Genomic DNA, 26,129 nt, shown 5'->3' with positions numbered 1-26,129 from the left:
ATCATTAGCTTAATGGACTGCAGTAATAAACAATGCATCTGACGTCAGTGAAATTTGAATTTCAAAAGGCAACAGCTTATGTTTTGCTATACCCTCCCGATGGCTAGATCTGGGAAAGACATTTTGCCAACACCAGCTGCCATGAGAAGCTCAAAGGAAAAGAAAAAATTACCAGGCGTTCCATCTCCTGCTCCCGGAGCCGCTCCTCCCTCTGCCTCCTGTGGTAGTCCATGAGGTCCTCTCTCCCTGAAATGGAGCTGATGCTGTTCTTCCGCTCTCTCACAGAAGTCTGCAGCGAGTTGGGCGTTTGTCTGTAACTTTCCAAATCAGTGTCATCAAATTCCATGGAGCTGGTGGAGAGGTTTCTTCTGACAGAGAATGATCTGTCAAAATCCACAGGGGAGAACGAACTACTGGGACTTGTTCCTGAGAGTCCAAGTCTATCAAAATCATCTGGAATATACGAGGAAGAAGATGCTAAAAGCATTTTTTTAGCAATTCGAGGGCTTGCAGGAACATTAAGAGTCGAACTAACGTAGGGATTGTTCCCAGAGATAGAACTTGCATGTGGTGAAACCCCTGAGCTGCACGAAGAAAAATTCAGGTAATTGTCAGCATCTAAAGCATTCTGAGGTAGATCCTTTTCTCCAAGTTTTTTCCTTTTAGTATTACCCAGAGAGTTTCTTGGGGGCAAACTTAATGGCATCAGTTGGCTTTCCGTTGATTTATGAAGCCTGGGTAGGGAACGGCTGTACATTCCCATATGACTTAGAGATCCACCAGAGTATTTCCTAGGTCGAGAACCCAGAGCCTCCATCATCACATCCTTGTGTTTAACTGGCTTTGCATGAAGGGCTAGGCTGTCCTCAATATTCATCCTCCTACCTTGCTTTGGGCTTGAAGGCATGCTGGCTGCCCCTGAATTGCTACCAGGGGAAAGCATCAGCTCGCTCCCTGAGCTGCCATTCCACATTGTGAGAAGAGAGCCTGAGATCTTCTTCGTGTCCAGCATTCCTGGGAAGTAGACATTGTCATATGATTTGTTTTTCTGGCTATACTTGGAGTAGTAAAACTTATCCATGTGCCCAAGAGATTTTTCATTTTCTCTATTGGCATGAATATCAAAGTCCGTCCTTCCTAAACCGTACCCACTGAGGGATGGAGATGTGCCCGACACAGAGCTCAAATGCTTTACAGAGAAGCTTTTATCTGGAAGATACGGACTTTCACAAGGGAACAGCTTGCCTCCTTGAATTTTGGTAACAGAGTGTGTGTTTTTAACACTGGTGGAAGGATTGGGTTTAACTGCCACAGGTTGTGAAAGGGTTAAATAAGAACCAGCATAGTCCCCGTTTGTTTTAAATTTGAGACTTGATGAATATTTCTTCGTGTTGAGGTTTTCCATAATATCCTGGAGACCATTTTCAAGGGAATTCGCCACAGAACCCTTTCCCAAACTAGTATTTTGTAATTCCATCTGGTTTTGTGTGTGGCTATACTCTGCCATAATCTTACTGGAATCTGTAGGGAAGAGAAAACAAGAAGAAAAAGTTCTTAGTAAACAAGTAAGTAGCTTCTTGCATACACATGCCTGCATACTGTCTTCAAAAGAACATATTCAAATCATTATCACGCTTGTTATAAATGTGTCTCAGATCATTAGACGAAGTGGTGTATAAGCAATCTTCCAATGTCTGGTTTTGCTAAAATTGTAAAGTGACAGGAAAAAAAAAAAGGTTGTCAGACATCACCAAATTCACATTACAAACCAGCAGCACAGTTAGGAAGAGACTTGACTCTTTGTTGTCCTATCCATTGCTGGACTCTGTGGCTCGCAGTCTTTATAAGCCTGAGCCTCCTAAGATGTTCATGTGGTAAGAAAGCATTTCTGCCCTGTGTTTTATTTATGACAGACAAGGAATTAAGGTAGAAAGAGAAGATACAAAGCCAACAGTAGAGAAAAGAATTGAATGCAACTCTTTCAGGGCTCAGGATACAGGTACTGTTCTGGGTCACCTTTTCTTTTAACCCATGCAACTAATTCATTCAAGCCCCAAAATACTAATAAGTTCAGTAAGAGTTTGTTACCCTTCTGCTTACTCCATGGATAGTCATGCAGAGCTTCATGGAAAAGTACAGAACTGAGGCCCATTTCTCAAGGTGTTTCAGCTCAGTGCTTAACGTTCTTAAAATAGAAAGTCATGTAACTACATCTGCAAAGAGCATTTCAGTTAAAAGATAGCCCCAAGGCAGTATAATGCTAGGCTCTACAGCTTCATTCAGAACAGCAATCACATGGCCATTAAAAACACTTCACAGGGGTTTCAGTTTCCAGGTCCCTAACATAAGTTCAGAACGGTAACTTATATTCTGAGGATGCACAGAGACCAAAAAGCCCTTTGTTGTGCTGAACTTTGTTGTTGTGCTGAACTTGGTTGTTCACTGACATGCCAAGCTCTAGCCTATAGCGCTGAGTCCCACTTTGCAGAAAGCGGAGGAAAGAATTCAGCTCCTGACAGCATCAGTCACTGCAGGAGACAAACACACCCCGAGCAGGCTTTCCCTTGATGTAGAAATGGCACCATAAACATTTCCAGCAGCTCTCTGGATGTGCTAGACTGTGCTTTGAACTAATAAGGCAACCACTCTTCAGTGTTGGTTCCTGCAGTGCCACTGAGCGCTGCCTCTGGGAACACAGGTCGAACCTGGGATTTACTATTGGCTCAGTCACTTTCCACTTGTGATTTCAAGCCACCTTGTGGGAAACCTAATCCCAGTTTGCCACTCTGTATGAAAACCTAACATCCTAGCATGCAAAGTGCTTTTAAAATCCTCTGAGGTGATACTTTAATCCTCTTCTGAGTACCACTTCAAACAACTATATGAACCCAGACACACAATCTGGATTCCTGCCCCACACCACAGCTGCAGAGCAGAACTGAGATGATCCAGTTTCACTGGGGTTCAAACATCTGGTGGAAGGTGGCAATGCATACTTTGAGTGGATTCCTGTTTCTCGGACCTTCACTGCTGACAAGGCAAAAAAAATGGATTACTTTCCAGGGCATCATTCAATATCCATCTGTTCCAAAGGCTTCTGGAAACGAGCTCTCATTCCACACAAACTATGGTGAGTCTAAATGCCTAACAAAATGTTCTCCTCAATTGGTAGGGAACAAACCTTAAGTTTAAGAACAAAGGTAACCATCATTAATAGCATAAGTGAATATGCAAAAGATAAAATTAGTTGGCATTATGGACCAAAAAAAAAAAAAAAAAAGGCTTCTTGAGCATATGTGGCTATGAATGTGTCAACTACAAGCTCTACTAGTTGCAGAAAACATCTTGCAGCTTCAGACCCAAGCCTCAGATTTACCACTAAGCAGAATTTAGTACTTTTTTATACTGCCCATCATTTAATTTGCTATAATTTTAACGCATTCATCAGTGATGGTCCGACTAAGTTGCCTTTGAACCAATAAATTCACAGGACTCTGTCAGACCATCACTGCTATGAGTCACTTTCTCATAATGTGATGTTTTACTTGACATTTTTAACTACTTTCGCACATTTTGATGAACAGCAATGATGAAGTTCAAATGCACAAAAGGAGGAATGTGACCCCTGTTTAACAAAACTCTGTCAAGACAAAGTCATCAGAAAAAGATCAAGCTCTCACCATGTTAGTGGTGTTATAGGGAAGAACAGCTTCCCTATAACAGCTGTTTTTACAGCTTCCCTGTAACAGCTATTTGAGAGCACAGATACAACGCGTGATGCATACGCCTTGACTCTTAAATCAAAAATGTACTGTCCAAAACATTAGTTCAACACAGCTGAAGTTCAACTGGTTTTGCATAAATTCTACTGACTCCTATATAAATAGCTTAGCAGACACATTAATGGGACATTAATAATTGTTTATTACTCCCTTGCAACACCAGTAGGGCACATTTAATCCTGCGAAGACTAACTGCTTTTGCCAAAAAACAAGTTAGCTCATGGAAACTTTCAGGCCTGTTCACCACAGCAATGAAGGGTTCATTGTACTTTAAATCCAAACAAGTACAGTAAAAAAGGTCACAATACCTTCATATAGCCACTTGGATTCAACTTTTCTTGACGATACCTCACGCCAATTCCTCTGAGCTCTCAGTTCCAACTCCGCAGTGCCCGCAATCATAAGGTTAAACCCCAACTGGACTAGAGCACATGTTTAACTGAACCTTAACTTCTTCCCACAAGCCAGATCTTGTTTGGCTTGTTTATTTTTAGGGCAATGCTTGGGATGAGGCTTTATGAATAAGCCCTGATTCGTTACATATTCTGGCTGATGCTGCCTTCACTTGCAGTCACAGCAACTGGGGCAGAGAGTTCCAGCATGTGGCACGTACAGGATCCATCCTGCCCCAAGGTCAGCCTGAGCTTTCACTTGGTAACCTTCAGTGCACAGTGCGAGGCTCCTCTGCTTAGCAAAGTATTTACTGCCTGGAGCTACGCAGGAGGAAATTCTTCTCTTTTTTTTTTTTTCTTTTTTTTTTTTTTCCCTCATCCCTTTCAGTTCCTGTGCTTCCCAAGTTCTTTAGCTGGGGGTCACTGATATCTAGTCCAGCCAGACATTAAACTGATGGTGAAGGGTTGGCTGTCTGCAGTGTGTCTGTCCAGCCGTGGCCCTGTTTTGGCTGGTGAAATGAGTTAGATACAGAAGAAGAACAGAGTACTGGTTTATCTACAGAATTAAAGGACCAAAATCAGTAATAAATCCTGAAAGATCTCAGTAAATTTACAAACAAACTCAAAGTGTACTAATTGATTACCTGATCCAACATTCTGAAAGGAGGAGATGTTACTTCTGTTTGGCATCATATTTGTCTTCTACACGATGGTTAAATCAAAACTAATTTAAGTGAACCAGATAAATTTTGACCTGCAAATAAAGTGACAAAAGAATAAAAATATTGCTTTAAGAAATGTACTCTGAGAACACCTTTCAAGTGCACCGAACAGACCAAAATTGACTTTTCTTAAGGTAAAATTTCCAGACACAACTAAAAAGAAACATGTTAAAAGACATTTGGAAAGTGCAACCCATGTTTAATGTGGAGACTGTGAAAAAAAAAAAAAGGACTGGAGTTGTTTTATCAGTTTAAAAATCCATATAATTTGATTTGATAATCTGCTGTTATCTATGATTCTTACTCTGTGCAGGCAGTTACTAGTCACAGCTCCTGAGTTCTGTTTGCATTCCTGTGGTTTCCTTAAGAAATCGTTAAGAAGGTTGGACTTTTCAGCAGAAGATTTTATTTTTGAAAGCCCTGTAGCCCAAATTCAGCCCACACAATGCCTGCATCCTGCAATCATGATGAAACCTATGTAAAAACAGGTATGCAATCCAAAACACAAAAAATATTTTGGCAGGATGTGATTTCTAAGGCTCCAAGGGAGACAGGCTAGGAATGCAAAAAGATCCTTTAGAGTTTATTTTAAAAATAAACTAATAAATTGATACGTCTACAAGAGAGACCTGGCTTAACTGAAATGCCAAAATTGTATCCCAGCCGCTAAAGACTAAAATTAAATCTAAAACCAAATAAAAGATCTTTAGTGGGTTGCTCTAAAAAGATATATTTTAAACACACACATCTGTTTTTAAAAGGTTGACAAAAAAGCTTTAAAAAAATTGCATCAAGTGACAAAATTAATGGTGACCATCTGTAGGTCCTCTGTGCTTTAATTGGGGATGAGCAAATAGAAACACGAAGAATGGAGACAGATGCCTCGAGCTGCCTACAGCTGAGCCACCTATTTAACCTCAGTTTGGTCCTTTAACTTCAGGTCTCCATTGCATGCATGCATCTCCTTGCCAGGCCTTTTCACATCATCCTCCCAGGAGGACAGCCCTAAAACAAGAGCTGACTGCTAACTCCCTATGCTTCATGGCACTGCCCTCTGGCTTTTCTCTCACCCTGCTGCTTTCTTCCCCTGCCGTGCTGGCCAGGCCCTTTCCCTCCTGTCTCTTACTGCCCAAATCACATCTGCGCCGATCTCACTTTATAACACTTTTTCTCTCTACAGAGGTCACTCCTCACTCCTGAGGAGAGGTTTCCACTCCATCGGGCATCTCTCCTCACGGCGAGAGGTAGGCCTCGCCCTGACAGTGCTCTCCCAATTTTGGTTCCCTGAAAGCAGCACCACTGTCCTCTCAAGCCTTTGGGCCTGCTTCCCAGCCAGGACCAGCCTGCCTCTCATCTGCCAACAAAACATCAAGCAACAGGACAGAAATGCCATTAAAATGGCTGCCAGGGTACCATCTTGGCATAGTGTTTGCATGCGAGGCACTACTAAAGATACCATGTGTCCAGCACTGTGCTCCCCAAAAAAGAGCTCAACACCCGGCTTCTTGGGACACGTTCAACTTCACACAGAAAACTAGTGGCTTGTAATGTTTCACACTATTCTGTAGTTGTGCTTTCTGTTACATCATTGACCAAAAAATTAAAATATGGACAACTTGGAATGACAAGACAGAAGGAAGGGTCGCTTTGAAAGAAGAATGAGAAATAACTACAAGTTTTGCATTTCTAACATGGCTGCTTTATGATTAGGACGATTGGTAAGATCACTAAAATATAAAAAATAAACCCTTCTCTTCTCTCTTGTACGATGATGGCTACCACTTAATCAACGTGACTAATATTAAAGAGCGAACAGCTGAGAGGAAAGGATTTCTATGTAATTCAAGATTCAATCTTCAGTTCAGTTTGGTGAATACCAGATTTTGCTAATAGCCAGAGGGAAGAATGTCTTTTTTAAGGTTAAATATTTATACGGTTCCAGCTCAAGTTTGAGAACGCATTACATGTCTCTCTCCTTAGAGAATAAGAGATCAGAGAGGTCATCACCTAACCGTAATTGGATTTTTGGGGAGAAGAACTACCTAAAATTTTCTACTGTGAAGATAAGCTACAAACAATTAATGAATTAGGGAGTAAAACAAGTGAACAGCTCAAACCCAACAGTTTATCTGCTCACATGAAATCGTGTTTTTTCAGGTCAGGCTAATGCATGGCCTCCTGCAGAAACCAGCGAGGCTTGGTCTCGTTACAGAGCACACGCTGCACTCGGCCCTGTCTGGAATGAAGCAAAGTGACTTCATCTGGGATTTATAAAGTCATCTGAAGTGAATGTATACAGCATTACCAATCATGTTTCATCTGTGCGGTGCCCAGGCCAAATTAAGTTTTGTTTTACTAACGACCAGAAGAAACAGTGATTCATGACTCAAACAGGCTGCGAGTCAAACAAAGGATTCCAGTTTTAAGATATTATAACGCAGGGTCACTTTATTCCAAAACACCCATCCACTCAGCTGAGCAGGACAGAGTTGCAGCTCCACAAAACACAGGTTCAGCTCTGCTCTGTGTTTGTTCTGGAGATTTAGGGTCGAAATTAGGAGACGTTTCTTCTCAGAAAGAGCAGTCAAGCATTGGAACTGGTTGCCCAGGGAGGTGGTAAGAGTCACTGTCTCTGGGGGTGTTCAACAAAAGGTTGGACGTGGTGCTTGGGGACATGGTTTAGTGGGTGACATTGGTGGTAGGGTGATGGTTGGACCAGATGATCTTGGAAGTCTCTTCCAACCCTAATGATTCTACGATTTTCTCACCAGGTGGGCTCTCTCCCCTTCCATCGCTTCAGCCTTGGCTGACACCTCCCTTTGGGAGAGGCTGCCGTGGCATGCCTGCTACTCTTGTATTACCAACCAAGCCCCTTGAAACACCTCAGAAATAGATACTGAATTCCTCTGACCGAAAACAAACAGTCATTTTTAAACAAAGTTCTTAAAATTGACCATCTGCCCTCTAAGGCTTCTCTGCACTTCATTGTTTCTTCATTTTTGGTTTCTCAAGCAACATTACAAGCAGTTCCCGGCAGCTCCTGTCCCCTCTTACGTGTCTGACATTTCTCTTCAGAAATTCCTACAGCAGTGTACAGCCACCCATGGAAAATAGATGAAATTCCATTGTGTTCTGGAGACAGGAAAACCTAGACTTTTCCAACCCAAACAAAATTTGGAGAATGAGGGAGGGCTGATGGCTTCAGTGCCTGGAGATGCAAGTTTCCCACGGTATAGCACACCTGTACCCAAAAATGGGCTGTTCCATTGCCAAGTAGATTTCCTTTTTCCCACATAATCTTAGGACAGCGGACTTGTTCCTGATTAAAGCAAGGCTGTTTCTTTTTTCCCCAGACCTTGTTGATGAAAGAGTCCTGATAGGCTCACACGGATAGGAAAGTAAACCTCACAAGGCTCTGTAGTCTACCTCCAAAAAAAAAACTCAAGTGTAAATCAGCCTTTCCCCAAGCCCTGAAAGCCTACTGCCAAACCAAAAAAATACATTCACACAAGACACCTGCATAGTTTGGTCGAGATGCTATACCCATGGCGTAGGGAATGGGCACATCTTTAAGAGAGACCACAGACATCTGTGCCAAAATCTGGGGAGCTCAGCAAAGCTGTTATCTAAGAGTCCACTTAAACATCCTCTCCATTTCCTCCTCCTCCTCCCCCACAATACAAGATACTAGACCTTAAACTACAGCTAATTTCCTGCCAGCACAGCCCTGAAAAGCTTTTGGTTCCTCACTTTTCATGGTACATGTCCTGCAATACACTGGTCTCCGTGGTGCAAGCAACCACAAGGTCTGGCTACAGGCACAGGGAGCTTTAGATTCCAAAGCTCACGCTTTGGCACGTTCACCAGCACTAAAAGTCAAATATCTGTGAATCAGATTTGACAAAGTCCCTTCCTTGTAAGCCTGCAGGTTTCCGATGTGGAAAAAGGAGTGGCAGAGGAAGTCACTCTTACAACTTATCTCTTCCTCTGAGAAATTATCGGGCTGGATATTGGAGAAGGAGCAGAAAAAGGGCGATACAGCAATAACAGACAACACCCTACACAGCTTTATTCCCATTCTAAACCCCAAGTTGTTTTTTTTTTTTTAATAACTACCCCAATGATTCCAAAAATTGCACCGAAATACAAGATTTGTATTTTTCTGTCCTACTGCAGAAGCACGACTCTCTCCTACTTTTAAGGACAAATGTTGTAAATGTCAAATCAACTGCTCTTTCCAGTAGACTGAAACCACATATTACTTTAATCAGGTCATGAAAACTGACAATTTTAAATATCCATCAAGAAGGAAAACATTCATTACCATGTAAATACTATTTTGGTGATTACAAGTAGAGATTTTAAAACATTTACATAGGAGATAGACTGCTGAGCGTGTCCAAACGAAAACTTCAGTGCAAATGGTGATGCTTTACAACTTCTGCCCCGTAAAAGCTACTCTTACCTGAAATTGAAACTATTAAAGTACACATTTCAGTGAATCTCACCTCAGACCTAGGCAGCTGGTAGGACAAGATATTAAACCACTTACGCAAATGGCATTATTTTAGCAGACATCCTTACCTCCTCCTTATTTCGTAGTCACACAAACCACGTTTCAGCTGAACTACTTCACTGAGCTAAGCAGAGGTTAGGATTGCTTTTCTAAAAGGCGAGTTCATTGTTTTCTGCCAAACAAAATCCACCAAGAGGTAGAAATGTTTTAGAAGATATTTCTGTTAAAACAATGAACTCCTTTCTTTGTGCTGAAAAACAGGGCCGGCAAAAGACAAGCCAGCCTCAGGCCACCGTCTTCTTTTCTCTCGTGGTACCTCTCTGGTAGCTACTCCGTTATCCAGCCCCCACCAGCTACCATCTCACACCAGCAGAAAGGAGCTACTGGGCATTATTCTTACACTTTTTCATTAACTCTTTTCTTATTAAAAAATGAGCATGCTCAGGATTTGCAAACCAACATGTGAAAATTCACACAGACGTGACAAAGTGAAAGCTCTGTTGGTGGCCTATGACTGCTTGTATCTATCTAATCGTGCAGACTAACAAACAAAGCAAACAACATTTTGTGTAGTTGCAAAAGTGCATAAATATGCTCAGTTTTCATTTCTGAATCCCAGGAAATGCAGACTTTCTTGATCTAAAGTTGAGTGAAAAATAATTATGAATTTCAGCTCGTGCACTGTACGGGAGCAGAAAGACCTTAAAGAAAAGTTCCTTCTTTCCCATCCCACCTGACACAATAAACTTGCCTTTAGGATGTACCTAGCCCATTCAATGAGAGCTTTGCCAGACACAACAGATAAGTCCCAGAAAATCTAAGAATCTAGAAAAACTACTCAGAACAGCTCGTAAGTTTTTTTTTGTTGTTTTTTTTTGTTTGTTTGTTTGTTTGTTTTTTGGGGGGGGGGTGTTGGAGGAGGAGGGGGCAGAATGGGGAGGAGATTCTTGGACATCCTTACCATCTCCCCCTATCTGCCTATTACATTTTCCCACTCTCCCAGGCAACCTTTGCCCACGATCTGCTTCCCTCTGTGCTGACTTCTTTCACTGCCACTCTGTGCCTGTCAGTTCCTTTGTTAATCAGCTGCCTTCAGTGCCCTGTTACTCTGACAGTTTCTGTCTCTCTTACTTCATCTGTCCATTTCTCCTCAATTTGTCTCCTTCCTCTGACATCTGCCCCATAGTTCCAAACGTCCCCCCTAGCTCTTAGCACGTCTTCTCTTTCCAGCTCTCAGGGTAGTGTGTTGTCTGTAGGGACTACAAGCAGAGAAGCCCCCAAACTAAATGCTTCACATCACAAGTGCTTGGCAAACCACATCACGGCAGCGGCAGCCTAAGTGGCTCCAAATCAGCAGGACAGTGCCCAGTGTGGCTCTTGTGCTACCAAACCACGGCGGGCCGGCCTGCCTACACAAGTGCCCTGCAGCATTATCAGCGAGCCCAAGGATTTTGTTCCCTCAAGCGAGGAATACAAGGTGCATGCAGGTAGAGCATTTAATACAACCAAGGCAGTTAAATAAAATAGTTCATTGACAATATGATCCTTGGAAAAATAACAGGCCTTGTCACACAGATTTCACTCCTGTACAGAGGTCTGCGGAGGACCTTCTACATGGGAAAACTTGCAGACTGCCTTGGATGTGCCCCAGCGGTCCCAAACAAAACCTGAGTGGCCAGCATCTGCTCTGAGCGCCCTGAACAGGGCATCGTCTCACAGCTGTTCAGTTAGTGCCAGGGGAAGCACCGTGTGCTACATTGGCAGTTGCTACACATCAGAATTAGCTGTTTGCTTTAATAAATGAAGACGGAGAGAACACGCCACAAGTACAGTGAACGCAGCATTAACTCCTTCATAAGCAATCAGCGCTTTGCCCCCCCTCTTTCATTATTACAACTTTTCTTGGGATCTTCAAGTGGTAAAGACAGACCAGATCTTCCCGTCCAAAATCCTTCTGTCCTTTGCATTCAACTCCAACCTCACGGGGGATCTACAATCCCCATCTGACCCTTCCCCTGCTTCTTGCCTAGAAAAACACTCCACATCTTTCCTTTATTCCTTCCCATTAATGCCCAGCTGGTACCTCTGCATACTTCCACGAAACCAGTCACTAATGGTATCTGATAAGCACAGATAAAAACTGATCTGGAAAAAATGACTGCCCTTTCCGTCCTGGTTACTGTCGGAGATTTCCATTCCCTCAGTGCGAACGTGGGCACACAAAAGGGTTCATTTAGCATTCGACAGAAGGGAAGGGGAAGAAATCCCCGGTGCAGAAAAGAAACCACTTAAAGCAACCATAAAAAGGCATTAGCGGCTCTGGAAAGGGTAAGGTGTTGCTGTTTGAATACTCCAAAAGTTAATACCTCCTCTGTCACTCCCCTAGCTCGGCCTCTCCCTCCCTTTGACAGCACAGGTAAGCGCTCCTACACGCTCCTCTGATAACTTCTGTTCCTCCCGCATCGCCTCCTCCTGCTGTGGGAGAGCAAGCCTCTCCTCTTGCTTGCCATCCCGCTCGGCTCCACCACGCCTTTCCCCTGGTAATGCCTTACCTCTGGGGACACACCGCGACTTAGGGAAGGAAGCAAGCCGAGGAGATCAGCAGAGGGGAGACCCGGCTAGGCTGGGAGAGAGGGGCCGTGCACGCCAAAGACGAGGGGTTCGCCCCGAAGACGAGGGGTGCTCCCTGCTGCCCGGCGATGCCGAGGGGGGTCCGGGCAGGCGTGGTGCCGGTGACACGGGGACCAGAGCAGCACTCGGTGCCGGGGGACCGTCCCTCCGGGCTTTGTGCGAGCACCGCCCGTCTGCCCACGGGGGGAAATAAAACCCTGGGCAGCTCCGAGGCGTGGGGAGAAGCCGAGGGACCGCGGGCAGGGCCGGGCACGGCGGCTGCCGCTGCTGCCAACAAAGCGGCACGGACAAAGACCCCGTCCTCCTCTTCCCTCCCTCCATGCCCTCCGCCAGGTACCTCACCCCCAGGGGGAAAGGGAAACGGGATCAAACGGAGCCACCCCCTCCCCGGTGCCCCGCAGCCGCTTTGTTCGTCGCCGGGGGACAGCGGGACAAAGCGCTCAGCCTCCCGCACCCCACGGCGGCCGCGGGGCTCCCCTCCCTCCGAGAGCAGCCCTGCAAAGGGGGCACAAACCCCTCTCCCCATCCCCGTCCCGCACTCACCGCCGCTGCCCCCCAGCATCCCCGCCGCTGCGAGCCCCGGCCCGGCCCCGCCGCCGCCTCCCGGAGCCGCCCCCCCTGCGCCGGAGCCAGCGCCGCCCCCCCGGCGGGGCTCGGCCGCGGGGCACCCCCGCGGGAGGAATGGTTCGCTCCCCGCAGGCTGGGGGCGCGGGAGCGGGGCGGGCCGAGAGGACCCTGGACGGGGGGGGAGGGAAGGCGGTGAGGGAGAGAAAGAGGGAGACAGCGAGGGGGGACGCAGGGCGAGGGATGGACGGGCGGGCGGACGGGCGGACAGCGGGACAAGACCCTGCTGCTTGGTCCCCTCGCCCCGCTCCACGCCCGTCCCGCTGGAGGAGGCAGCGTGGTGCGAGGGGCAGCGGCCGGCCCCGCGAGCCATAGCTGTGAATCGTGAGGCAATTTCCTGCCCCGCAGATTAGCTGAGTAAACAGGGCGGCTGCCGGCAGGGCGAGGGCCCGCTTCTCTTCGCCTGGGGCTGGGGCTGCGCTCACCTGTGAGGCGAGGCGGCTTCCTCAGCCCCCGCAGCGGAGTCAGGCTGCCCCCCAGGGCCGCTCAACGCAGCCTTCCGTCGTGCAGCCAGCCCCCTACCTGAAAAAATCAACACGGTACACCAAAAAAGAACACAGTACACCAAAAGCACGTGTGCATGCCCCCAAAAGAGGCCTGTCGAGGCCGCAGCAAAGGACGTAGGCTGGTGGCGTCTGTCACCACGGGTGCTTGGCCCCACTGGCGGTCCCCAAGCAGGGAGACATGGCTGGGGAGCACAGCCAGGCCCAGCACCGCTGCCAGGAGCCGGTGGCCTTACAGACCCAGCAGGGTGTGTTTGCCAAAGCGGCGTGCCTGGCCCGCGCTGTGTTTGTCACACAGGCTGGGGACACCGTCCCAAGTGGCTGCAGAGGTGCTGGAGGCTGCTAAGCGACAGCAGCAGCGAGGCCGACCGCTGGGTTGTGGCTGTCAGCAGGGCAAACAAAAAAAACAAGGCCCCAGAGAGGGGTCCCATGCTTCAGGTGACTGGTGGGAGTCAAGTATACGAGCAAATGTTGTTCTCTGAGCACACGTAGCACACTCAGCTTCGTGAGGAAAGCCCCAGCAATGAGAGACGTGAGCCTGTCTGCTGGACAGTGCAGGGGCAGCAAGCTGGAGCACCCCAGGTAACTATTTTGTTCAGTGCGGTGCGGCCTCGTCACCCTGCCTTCATCCCTTCTTCCCAGCAAGCAAGAGGGAACTGCAGCACGCACCTAGTGCACAGGGCGCCTGGGCAGCTAGCATAGCTCACACAGCACCCCATAGACCTGAAACGCTGCAGAAACTGCTAACCATTCGTGTTCAGGGGCAGTTTGGATCTAGTTTGTGCCTTGCATTTTCCAGGGGATATTTTACTTGGCTAAAACTGTTGGTTTACCACAGTATAAACTTCGCAATCGATCCTTAAAATCTGGAATCTATGTAGTAACACCCACAAGCCATGAAAGAAGAAATGGCCTTGGCTGTCCTGGTATCTGCTGTAGTTTACATACAAAATGACAAGCTTTTCAGCTGAGTTATTCTGATAGGCCAGAACCTGGCTGAGCTCTTCTGTGATGTCCAAGGGCTTCATTTATTGCTGGTGTTGAAGTTGGCTCATGTGCTTTGCTCACCAAACAAACAAGAGGTCCATGCACTTAAACAAACAAAGCCATGTACACGTAAGGAATGCAAAGTTTAGGATGTGCTCATAGCTGGAAGAAGTAAGAATGACTTTTAACCCTGCCTGCAGTCAGAGCCAAAAGCAGCCAGCCTCCCCTTCATCTCACGGGATTTTCCTTTTGTTATTATGAGTGGGAAAACTGTAATAGTCTACAAAAATCTCCCTAGGGAAAGTGAAGCTTAACAGTATGGAAAGGAGTAACTTGGCACTTGCAGACAAACCATTCCTCTGAAAGAATTTAGAAATTCCAGTTGAATTGTTCCTGTGCTTAGCTCCTACCCATCAGGTGAGGTGTCAGCAAAGCTGGATGAGGCCAAGCATGCGTTTCCCCTCATATATCTATGGGAAAACATTACCTGAGTCAATGTCATCTGTTTCTTGGCATCAAAGGAGGGAAAGAGAAGGAATAAAGCTTATTTCCAAAGTAACAAGAGGAACTAAAAAAACAGCCATAGGTGCAGCCATAAGATAAATTAGAAAGTCTAACAAGCAAGAGTCTGGCAATTATAAACAAACAAAAAACATTCATTTAGACCTCTTATGTATAGAAAGTAGTTAAAAATGATCAAACAAGTAAAACTCCAAAAGCTAAAGAGCTGAATACTCTCTGCTCTTGTTGGAACAAAGGCAACAACAGACCTCTTAAGGAAAGTCAGGAAAAAAAAGATATGGAAACTTGCTCATGAGCTGGGAGTCAAAGACGGGTTCAACAGTCCACCTAGCTAGCTTGAACCATCCTTGTGGCAGTTTCTCTGCTACAACACCTGTATTGCATATCATAGAGGCATTCAGAATTCCCCATCCCTGAGTATACAAGCATGCCCAATAAAGGTTTAGTAGTTTCCATGGTAATTCATATAAGTAAAAAATCAAACGTTGGAAAGCTTGCACAAAATGTATTTTAATCAGGAGTGTTGAAAACGGTAATAAAAATACCTCACTGGCAAGCTTCTGAAACAGAGGAGAAATCTATTCAGCTGGATCAGAACTGAAGTCACCTGTGAACAGGCATCCACAATCACCGTATCTCCGTTACCTGGTCCCTCAGCATTACTGATTTTATCCACATCAGGTGTGGCCATGACTGCATTTCTGTCAAATGAGCCAGAGCCCACAGCTGGGAGTTGGTTCAGGCTTTATGTTACCTGCAGGAGGAGACAATACCCAGCCTGACAAAGTCAGTCGAGATAAAGCTGTCCATTGATGACTTCTGGCATAGCCATGCCTTTTTTTTTTTTTTTTTTTTTCCCCTCCTTTGGTGGCAAAACTGGTCTGGTTTCTTCCCCTTCCTGCCTTAAGTATTCATTTAGGTTCCTAATCTATAGTCTGTGGTCTACTTGGGTGGGTTGATGAAATTACTGGTGAAAACCCAATCAAGAAAATGATCCAGGCAACAATTTCCTTCCCTGCCCACTCCTTCTGAAAAAGATCCAACACTTAGTTGCACTAGAGTGCCTAAGAACTGGAGGAACCACAGTCCAACACAAATCTAAGCTGCTCTGCTGGAGACCAAGCCTACATTTCTTGAACCGGCATGACCAATACACCAATGGATTATTGAATTGCAGCCTTCTTGAGCAAGCATGTGGCAACAAATGAGGTTGTAATGACTCAGTGCTTTGCAGCATATAACGAGCATTTTGTACCACTGCCTTGGTAAAGAAACCCAGCTGTTGTTTGCCATTGCAGAATAACACTAACACAGTTGCTTGTAGCTCGAAAAATAATAAAGATTGTCACAACCAGAACTTCTGATGAAACTTCAAAGCAAGCGGTGATTCTTCTGCTGTAACTCTATCAAAGACATTTTCAGGCAGTGTAGCAGGATAGATCCTAGGTACTGCAGGAAACTTAAAAATTAAGTCTCAGTGGGAATCTCTGCTAAATTAAAAGGCAACCTGGAGCATGGCCACATTCATCAGTTCCATTCCAGTGGGGAAAAAAGAACACGCCCAATAGTTACACTTGCCATCCAAGACCAAAATCTAGAAATCTGTTAATCCACCACACAATGCAGAGGTATATCAAACAAGAAAAATAAAGCAAGCTGATGTTCAGCCAGTGGTGTCCTTGTGACTTGGCCTGAAACTTTCTTGAACTGTCACACAAGAGCTATCAACAAAAACTGCCTCAGGAAAATAAGTTACATGAGTAATCAAATTTCATGCTCCAGGGCACAAGTCAATTGCTGGAAGGGTCAGGAAAGGAATTTCCTCACTCTCTTCCTTTGCACAGTTGTACGCAATTAACTAGGTTGTAATTGCAAGGCAAGAAAGTGGTTAGGGTTTGCATTCCTCTGAATCATCAAACGCTGGCTGCTTTTGCAGCCGAATTCTGAGCTTAAAGGACCAGGCTGGCAAGACTTGTTCTTCATCGCACTTTGGTGAGGCATTGCAGGGTTTTGCAGTGCAGTTGCGGGGTCTGCTCTTGTCATGCTGCCTTTGCAGCTCAGAGTAGGGCTGTGTTTCAGAAGTACCGCTGAAGTGAGGACCTGGGTAATTCAGGCAGTTAGTTTTCTCTTAATGAGTTGTGCAATTTACTGGTAGAGACATTTTATGGTGACAACTCATAATTGCTCACGCAAGTAGTAGCCATGTTGTAGCCATAATGACCTATAGATATAAGCAAAAGATTTGTTGGAAAAGTAAGCACTTATTAAAGCAACTATACCATTTAGTGTAATAAAAGATCATGCTATTTCTTATTTAAGTAGCACATTTTAATAATCCAAAAGATTCCTGCTAACACAGGCCAGAAATGACTCTCTAAATTGCAAGAGTGCAACCCTAAGCTTGCGCATGGCTGTCTCTTCAGAGCTGATAAATTGCTTCCCTTTGCTAGAACCAGCACACATCTGTGAATGAGGGTAGCTTATAACTTAATTATTCAACTCTGATACTACAGCTAAGTTTTGAAAGTTTTTCTGTACACAATTACATTTTTGATACACAACAGGCCGTTCTGCAAGCAAACACACTGCACTTCACACACAGGGTCTACAGGCAGCACCTTCTCAACGCTCCTTAGAGATATTAAATCAGTAGGCAAATGATGGACAGAAGATGGTGTGGTGCAGATACAATAGTGTTTTGTGATTACAATCACAGATTAAGCATTTTGCACTCTGTGGTTGGATACAAGGCTATCTGTCCTGTGGTTGCCCTTTCAACAAGCAATAAGCGGATGAATAAACTCCTATGCACACCTTAGGATGGGGCTGTGTGATTTGTCTCTGATGCCAAGCCAGGGAAATTCGCTGTTCCTGCTTGGTCCTTATCTGTCATTATCAAATCTGGGTGCACAAAGCTTTTATCTATTTATATATCTAACACAGTGGGTCGTGTGAGCAAGGTAGTGCTTTCCTTAGTAGGGAATTAGAAATCTAAAAGCATTTAAGCCAGCTGACCAAGGCTGCACACAAAACCTCAGCTAGAACAAAACAGTAAGTCAAAGAACCCAAGATACTACTTCAATTTTATATTTGATCTCTGTAAAGACAGAACTGTGTTGAAATGAGTACTCATTTGGGTCCTTCCTTCTACAGAAGCATTCTTTCCCTTCAGGTGAAATTGAGTTGATTAGTACAGAGACAGAAGAGGTAGAAGAATGCATCGCTACTAGAAGGGAAGACTGGTGCCAAAACTTACTTCATTCTCTTCAGAGTAATTGGGGCCAGAATTGATGTAGTGGCTTTCATTAAGGAAAAAGCTACACCTAATAAAGCTTAGATAAAATACATCCTCACAACTGATTCATGGAGCTGCCTTTGCTGAGAAGTTTTATATGTGCATTGAGAAGGGCTGTAGAGAGGGTTTTTCTTGGCAGATGGCCTCCAAATGTGAAATTAACTCCCATTAGCAACACAAAGGATGACACAATATCACTACTGCTTTCTTGCACTAATAGGGGCAGAATAAGACACAGACACATTTCAGCCTTAGTTTTCCATGATTTTTCTCCAAATAGGGACAGGATTAAAAGCAACATGAAGAAAAATAATAATTATAACAATTTTCTCCCCACGCATTTGTTACTCAAAGCAGCTTATGTGCTTAGACAAACAAAATATGCAAAACCCAAAGCTAAACATCCTAGAAAATCACTAATGCCCAATGCAAACTCAGCCTAAGCCAGAACAGTAGTCCAGCAACAACCAGGCATCTAACCTCCTGACTGTACATGCCCCTCTTCAACCAAGTGCTAAAATTATAGCAAGGGAGAGGGTTGCACAGCCAAATTAATTCAGATAATGCATTTGTGTGGTGGAAAGGGGAAGATGGACCAATGCTTTTTGGGGGGTCTGATGCTGCAGTTATTTTTAAAACTGCTGTAGAAATCCAGCTCCTACAGCCAGGACAGTTATAACCAAGCATCTTGTTTTAACCAGAGGCTTTCTGAGGCAACACCACCGCCAGCGGCATGATGGTAAACCAAAAAAATAAATACGCTCAGTTACTTGGGAACTATGAGAAGCTTGGAAAGGCCATTTTACACGAGTTACACTGTGCAAAGACTGCTGCTTCAGGCACGTATCCTTGCCTAACACTGCTCACCTCACCTCTGAGCTTGGGTCCCTGTCCCACAGCGCCGTGCACCAGCAGCCCGGGCTGCCTGGTTGCGGAGCCATCCCGTGCCTGTTCCTCTGCCTGGGTCTGTGCTGCTGCTGTGACCACGAGCCCACACACTCCCAATGAAGTTCACACCGCCTGATGTAGGATTAGGCCCACAGGAAGCAATAAAATAAGCTTGCTGATCCCAGAATATCACAGGAAATTAACATATGACAATCTTTAACACGTTGTTTTAATAAATTATAATTTTGTGCTCTAGCTTCAAGACCACTGTGATATCTGAGATAGGACGCTGGGGGTGGTCTCTCCTCTGTTTCACAACACCTTGTTTGCACGTTGCATGTTTTTCCCCTTCTTTGTTCTACCGAAACCGTAAAGCATTTGTAACAGCATCCCGACATTTGTGAACAACAGTAATTTGGGTTGCAAGCTCCCAGGTCTGTCCTGTAAACTTATCTGAAAAACCCTTTACAACCAAGAAGAGAAACACACTATCTTAGCTATATATTTCACTAACAGGACATAAATTAGATAACAACATGAAAAAGGGACACTAAAGTAGCCAGCCAACAAACACAGAGAGGAAAGGGTTGATGCTGGAGCCTCATTAGGCTTCTAAGTAGTTTGTCATTAGCTGGCTTGTAAAACCTCAGAGATTTAATGAGAGAAAAATGTTTCTTTATGCTGAATGCCTCAGATCTCTTCTTTGGTGAGTGAAGTTTCAGGTTCCCCCTCCCCCTTTCATTTCTCGAGAGGCTGCCAAGTTTTCCGAGAGCTAAAAGCAACAACTTTCTGTGCAACGTTACTTCATGCTTCTGGTATTAATCTAATAGACGGTTAGATGGGGAGGAGGGGGAAGGAGCAATGAAAGCTGGTTTCCTGCCATGCAGTGGGAAATCCATAGAAAATTCACATCTAACACTGATTTTAACAGCTGGATGGCTGCGTTGGCTTTTCCCTGCCATAGGAACATGCAGCTACATACTTTTCTGTTTAAAAAAAAAAAAAAAAAGACATCAAGCACAAGGAAAAATAAAAAGAAGACTTGCAGTTGTAAATACACAAATTAAATCGTCCTCTTCAACTAGGCAGGCTAAAAGCATCAACACCTTTTGCAAAGCACCTTTTATTTTCATTAAGATAGCTAAAAAGAGTGTTCACAGAAACTATAGGAGGAAGTCATCTTGCTGATAAACACCTCAAAAAACAGTTGCAAGGGAAGTGTTCCAGCAACCCCTTTAAAAAGAGGATTTTAAGAATCACACCATTAGGACATTGAAACAAAATTCTGCAATGGAGGTGAAAAATCATAGCAAAAATAGCATATCATAAATAATTACCATGCAAATCAGAGAGAACCATCCTGTAGCAACTCAAGGCTATATGTAACATACCCCAAATAATTGTTAGTAGCACCTTTCCAAAGAACACAGCCTGCTAGTTGATAACTTCTTGTACTCAGCCCACCTTCACTGTTAATTTATTTATTGGGAAGGGCTCGCCTATTTGTTTCTTATAATAATTGCTGGGAGGGTGATGGTCACAAGTGCAGTTCTTTATCTTGATTATATTAAAAATGTTTTGTTTTTTTTTTCCTCCTTCCATTTTTTTTCGCTCAGGCTTTGCTCCACCTGTTTCTCACGCACCATATGGTTCGAATCACGGCATATTGCAGAAGTCAAGATTTTTTGATGCTAATGCAAAGAAAGCTTAATATGGTACACATGCTGTAAAGGAACCCTGTTTTGTAGATAAAACGGGCCTGTAGCATGTTCATGTGTGCTACGTACACTAGGTAGAGTCCATACTGCAGGGTCTGATTTCTCCATTTTAGGAAATTATCTTGATTCTAATGCCTTATCTGCCCACTGGTGCGTGAGATCAACAGAGTGAACATGACAGCTGGTTTTTATGTCACTAGCTGCAGCCAGCCGTTACACCGAAAGTGTTAATAACCATTTTCATCGCTCCCAGGCTTGGATTAAGCAAACTGCAAGACTCAAAGGCTCTCAGGGGTAGTGATGGCAGAAAAAAAACAGAAGCTAACACCCAAATACTGAGTAGAAGCTACGCAATATGAGCAGGGAGGCTTCTCTCGGGGCAGATAAGCACAGGGCTGGAACACTTGATAGCTATAGCTCGAAGTACTGATGGGCAGGAGAGTGCGAAAAAGAAGCCTTGAAGAGAAGTGAGAGAATGAGAAAAGTTGCAGTGGATACCACATTAGAAAGAAGTTTAAAAAGACAGAGCTTCCTAGGGGTTAGTGCTGCTGAAAAGGCAGAGATGTCTCAGCAGAAAATTGTTTCCAGTTTCTTTATTCCATGTTCATAAAAAACAGCATTTTGTGCACATTTGTGTAAGTCAACAGGACCATTGCCATCGCTCCCTCTGAACTCCAAAAATTCCAGCTGCTATCAGGTTTTCCTTGTAATGGAAACAAGCTGGCAGAACTTCAAAACCTTGATAACAGCTTATACAAAGAAAGGACAACAATAGCCAGTTATACTTCACTATTAAAATGTTGTTCTCACCTCTTTTTTTTTTTTTTTTTTTAAGAGAAGTTGGATAGAATTTGGCAATGCGTAGACTGGTGCCGCTCGAACCCAGCAGCAGCTCAGGAAGAGAACGCGAAGATGCAGCTGTGTCGGAATTTGGTGAGGGAAGGGTATCTAACAGCTCAACTTTCGTCAAATGTGCCGTGGCCAGGGGATACAAGCACCATGAAATCCCCGAGCAGCTCGGTTAGACAGCTTTGAAACGACTGAGAAACTGAAATGTGAGTTTTGAAAACAATGGTTATATGAGCATCTTGTTTATTTCCTTATCAGAAGGCAGAGAAATCACCCAGCCCCAATAACATTTTCTTAAGAGTACAAACTCTCCAAAGAATCTAGGAAACTGAAGGAAAAAATGTTGAATAAGTGGAAATAACCTTTGCTGGACAAATCCAGTCCCAGCACTTCTCTCTTGGGCTTAATGTTGCATCTTTCCTTTTCTTTTTTCTTTTCCATTTTATTTTCCCCCTCTTTTTTTTTTTCTTTCCCTTTTTGACCACAGTAGGAGTTTAGGTTCAGTTTCAAGACTATCCTCACTTCCCATGGCCTTTGTACTATGTTAAAGCCATGTGATCTGTGCCATTTCACATAGATTTAAGAATTACACTGGGGCTTACAATAGCCAGAAGCTATATAAATGAGACATTTTTACTTCTCTGAAAATAAATAAATAAATAAATAAATATTCATTTGAAAGTATTACAGTCCCTCATTTTCCCTCCCCTTTTCCTTCTTTCCTGACCATATGCAACTGAAGAAATGGCCTTTGTTAGTTTTTCTGGGCTGGCACGAAGCCCAAAGTCCCAGCTGACAAAAACTTCAAGTCAGCAAATGCAATGGGAGGAACGTCCCTTTCAGAGCCCCCGCTTCACAGCCTCGCTGTCACTGAGCATCTCAGTAGCTCCACACAGCACAGCCTTGCAGGGCCCTTTGTTACAAGGTGAATCACTCTTCCTCTGCTCCTTGTGCTGAAGCAATTAGCTCTCCTTACCCACTGCAGGCACAGCTGCCCAGCATTTGAGTCCTGAGCTGTGGGGGATGCTGATGGGACAGCAATGGTCCCAAATGAAGCTGCTGTCAGCGGATTTGAGGGGTGACAACAAAGCTCATTCGTCTCCTGTCTTTCCCACCCCATGTTATGCCTGTAATGTGATGTCCTCTATTCAGAGCACAGCAGCTTCAGAGGGCTGCGTTAGCCTGGCCAATGTATATCCAGCTGAAGGTCCCTGTGTTAAACATTCGGGTGCTGCTATTAATGCTAGCCCACTACTGGATCACTGAGTTTGTACCAAGATTTCCAACAGAGCAGTCAATACTTCACAGAAGCTGGTTCCCAATGGTCTCTTAGTCAGAAAAACAGGTGCTGTGAACAGACTTAATGGTCTCTCATTTATTGGTTGGATAAGATGAATTGTGTAATAGTTCCCCCTGAAAGTAATTCAGTAATTCATTTTCTTTTTGAGAAAATCAGGGATTCGCCAGGTGGCACGGTGATTACACTACGGCCTCACAGCGGAGAAGCGGTTCATTCTGCAGTCAGAGCACTTCACAAAACGTAGGAATAAACACTGATTTCTCACACGCTTTTTCCTTTCCCTAGCCTACATAACAAGTGAACACTGTTCTTTCTGATCCTCCCCTTCCCTCAGCAGTCCTTTGGTATTCACCTCCTCTTATTTTGGATTTCCTGTCTGCACTCCAGGGAAAGGATTTTCCTGTGAGAAACAAATGTCACATTGCTGATTTGTTTGGACGTCCACAGACTAAGTCTATCCTTCATGTGAAGCAAGTTCTCATCTACCTGTTACCAGAAGAGTACTAAGATTTTTTATCCTTAGCCTTTTTTTTTTTTTGGTAATGGCTTTAAAGAATTAACTTTCTGGTCTCTAGCAGAGCTGCTATTTCTATGTATTAAACTGGGAGGGATGCAGCTGTTTCAGGTAATTGAAGACCTAAGCTGAACTAAAAATTAAAACCAAACATTAAACATTTTGAAAGCATACCTACTTTCTGTAGGGTTCTCTGTACATGTGTCTTTTGAGTTACTGTATTTGATGTTTTGGTCTGATAAAGGAAGAAAATCAAGTGTGAATCCTCCATATCTGTGCATGTGTGCAGGGAACAGGGCACGGCCACTCAGCCAGAAGCATCCAGATGTGGTGATTCTGAACATACGCAGCTGCTTCTGAAATTTCAGAAGGTGGTTTTTCACAAGGGGCAAGCTTCTTGGCAATTCACATGTAATTATTAATGGAAACGAAGGCTGACAGTGGAACATGGGAAGAAAACGAGCTCATAGATGTAAGGATTTAAGACGTGCATCTGAGCACTGAAAGTCACAGGAGGTGCGTCTGCTCAGATGGTTGGAACCCCAAACTCGCTTCATCTCAAGCACAGATGAGAAGTTTTATTTTTCACCAGCAACTGAAAAGACCGCTAAACTCCTAGCCTCCTGGATGGACCCTTGTGGAGGCAGCCAAGCCCCCAGGCTGCCTGCTGGCAGGGTTTTGAAGAGCACAGGAAAGACAGAGGTCTTGCTCTCCAGAGTCCAGAAGGCACACCACCATTGTGCCGTAAAGATCCAAAAGTCATTTCCAAAATGTCACAGGGAAAGGTGTTTATGTGTGTGCATGCTCAAGTGCAAGGTGTACAAGTAGCATTGAAACCTCTTCTCTGAACCTACATAAGAGCAGCGGAGTGCAGAAGTCAGACTGAAGGATGTGACAGGATATATTGCTTACTGTTTGTGTTTTGGGATATATTGCTTACATTTTATTTGAGAGCTCTTCCATGTGTTTAGTACTCAGGATGCTGAAAAAGTCTCAGATGTCTTTGCTAGCCTCTTGTGGAACATTATAGGAGAGGGTAGATGCTGGCTGCCGTGACTGCAGCAGCGCAACTGTGGCACACACCAGTTTGTGGCTTTGAATGGGTTGTACTATATGTCTGCAAGCCGTTAGGGAGCATTGGGGAGTATTTTGTGGCTTGTGGTATATGCAGAATGGGTGATTTGTAGACCTTTTGGGTCTAACCAGCTATTACCTCAGTGCTTGTGAGGCACCAGATTAGATGAGCCAGGAGGCTCATTTCATGTACGATCTGTGGTATCTTATGCTGTTCACTATTTTGTGTGAATATATATATATACACACATATATATATATACATATATATATATATACACATATATATATATATATATATATATATAATTGCCTTCATTGTCTTCTCACTTTGAAAGCTAAAAACTTATTTCTTACATATAAGAAAATTTTGAGAATGTTTGAAAGAAAGTCTCAAGGTTTAACTCTGGGTAATGCACGCTAAAAAGCTCTGAAAAGTCAGTACGCTGGCTGGTGCATCACCAGAGAGCTAGCTGAGGTTCAGAGGAATGCAATAAAATGATGTACAGCATAGCTTCAGTTTTGCCTTAAGCCCATTTGCTTTTCATTTTCTGCAACCTATGTGTAAGAAGAATCTAAATCAACACTTAGCGATCACTCATGGGACTAATGCAAGTCAGATGCAGACAGCGCCTTAATAGAAGTCAGACTTGGTTGTACAGGAAATTATGTGGAGCCCACAGACACTTTAAAGCCAGAGGAGCTATCTATGGCAGGTGCTGTTTTAAGTGTTCTTTAACTTCATCTCAGTTAAAACCCAAGTTAAAACCCAAACCCATAACAGTAGAAATTTCTTAATATTACGTTTATAAATAGACCGCCAGAAGTCTTTTTCAAATACAGTCGTAAGAGACAAGGTAACAGACAGCTAACCTATTCACATGGTAAATCCAGTCAACAAAGCATACACTGTGCATAAAATCTGGGCTCTTTTAGGTGACAAGTTAGGTCTCTTGTTCAAGAGAGAGCATGTGGGACACGGTAGTAATCAGAAAGATGTGTAAAGGTGAACAGAGATCAAGCTGACTATGTGATCAAGTGAAAATGCAAACCTCCAAATTCAAGTGCAAGTCTCACCTTTCCAAATTCAGCTCAGTACCAAGTTAATACTCCTACTTGGAAAGTGAGAGTAGACTAGGTGGGCCTGGTTCTCATTTTATTCTGACCTAGCATTTCCCTTCAACTTGATTTTTATTTATATTTTCTGCGCTGAAATCTGCAGTGGCATACCCTAGAACAGGCTCGCTTGCCTAACTACAGCTAGAAGCAGAGATCCCTACTTCTTGGCCACTGCAGTAACGAGGAGATCCATCTGAGCATTGCCACATTCTGAGCTGAGCATTGCCCAATAGCTCTGCATCACTGCTCTCAGGCAGATGGACAGGTGATGGAACCTGGCACTGTTTTTTTTCTGAAACAAAACATTTTCATTTTCAGAGCAACTTCATAACACCCATTTTGTTGTACCTGGACCAGGTAGTACTTTGCTTGCTTGGAGCTCCATGTGCCTGACTCCTGTAAACTCTCTCACTTTTATTCAGCCAGGCAGCAAGTATTTCTTTTGTTGGGACTTTCTTGATGTGTGCTGCTCTGATGTTTTTTCTGGTTTCTCTCCCACATGAAGAGCATTCAGCCACCTGCACCTTAACGCAGCCTGTTATCAAACCCCCCGCCCATGCCACACGCGTTCTTAAACAGCTCTGCATGTACCCTTGTTGTCAGGGTGGTGGCTCCCATTGTTTCAGCTATCTATTCCTTAAAGCCTAATTGCACTTTGCACTTGACTCAAATGAAGGGTGGTTGTTACACCCA

At 44.2% G+C, this 26,129-nt stretch overlaps 1 protein-coding gene across 11 annotated transcripts in view; it reads right to left on the bottom strand.

Annotated features, from left to right (window-relative positions):
• Positions 1 to 26,129, bottom strand: part of PHLDB2 (pleckstrin homology like domain family B member 2) — a 110,710-nt gene that overhangs the window by 51,448 nt on the left and 33,133 nt on the right. For 7 of the 11 annotated variants that reach the window (XM_035315138.1, XM_035315143.1, XM_035315146.1 and 4 more), the window contains exons 1-3: positions 12,587 to 12,706; positions 4,819 to 4,928; positions 173 to 1,521 (exon numbers count right to left, since the gene is read on the bottom strand). In XM_035315138.1, the coding sequence (XP_035171029.1) occupies positions 173 to 1,521; positions 4,819 to 4,867 (1,398 nt within the window). In that variant the 5' untranslated portion in view covers positions 4,868 to 4,928; positions 12,587 to 12,706. Of the gene's footprint in view, positions 1 to 172; positions 1,522 to 4,818; positions 4,929 to 11,778; positions 11,924 to 12,586; positions 12,707 to 15,224; positions 15,434 to 26,129 lie in introns of those variants that run through there. The other 4 variants (XM_035315139.1, XM_035315141.1, XM_035315140.1 and 1 more) reach the window with 4 other exon arrangements.

The sequence above is a fragment of the Oxyura jamaicensis genome, chromosome 1 (genome assembly GCF_011077185.1).
Source record: "Oxyura jamaicensis isolate SHBP4307 breed ruddy duck chromosome 1, BPBGC_Ojam_1.0, whole genome shotgun sequence".
Lineage (NCBI taxonomy): Eukaryota > Metazoa > Chordata > Aves > Anseriformes > Anatidae > Oxyura > Oxyura jamaicensis.
This window is presented reverse-complemented; position numbering and strand designations above follow the sequence as displayed.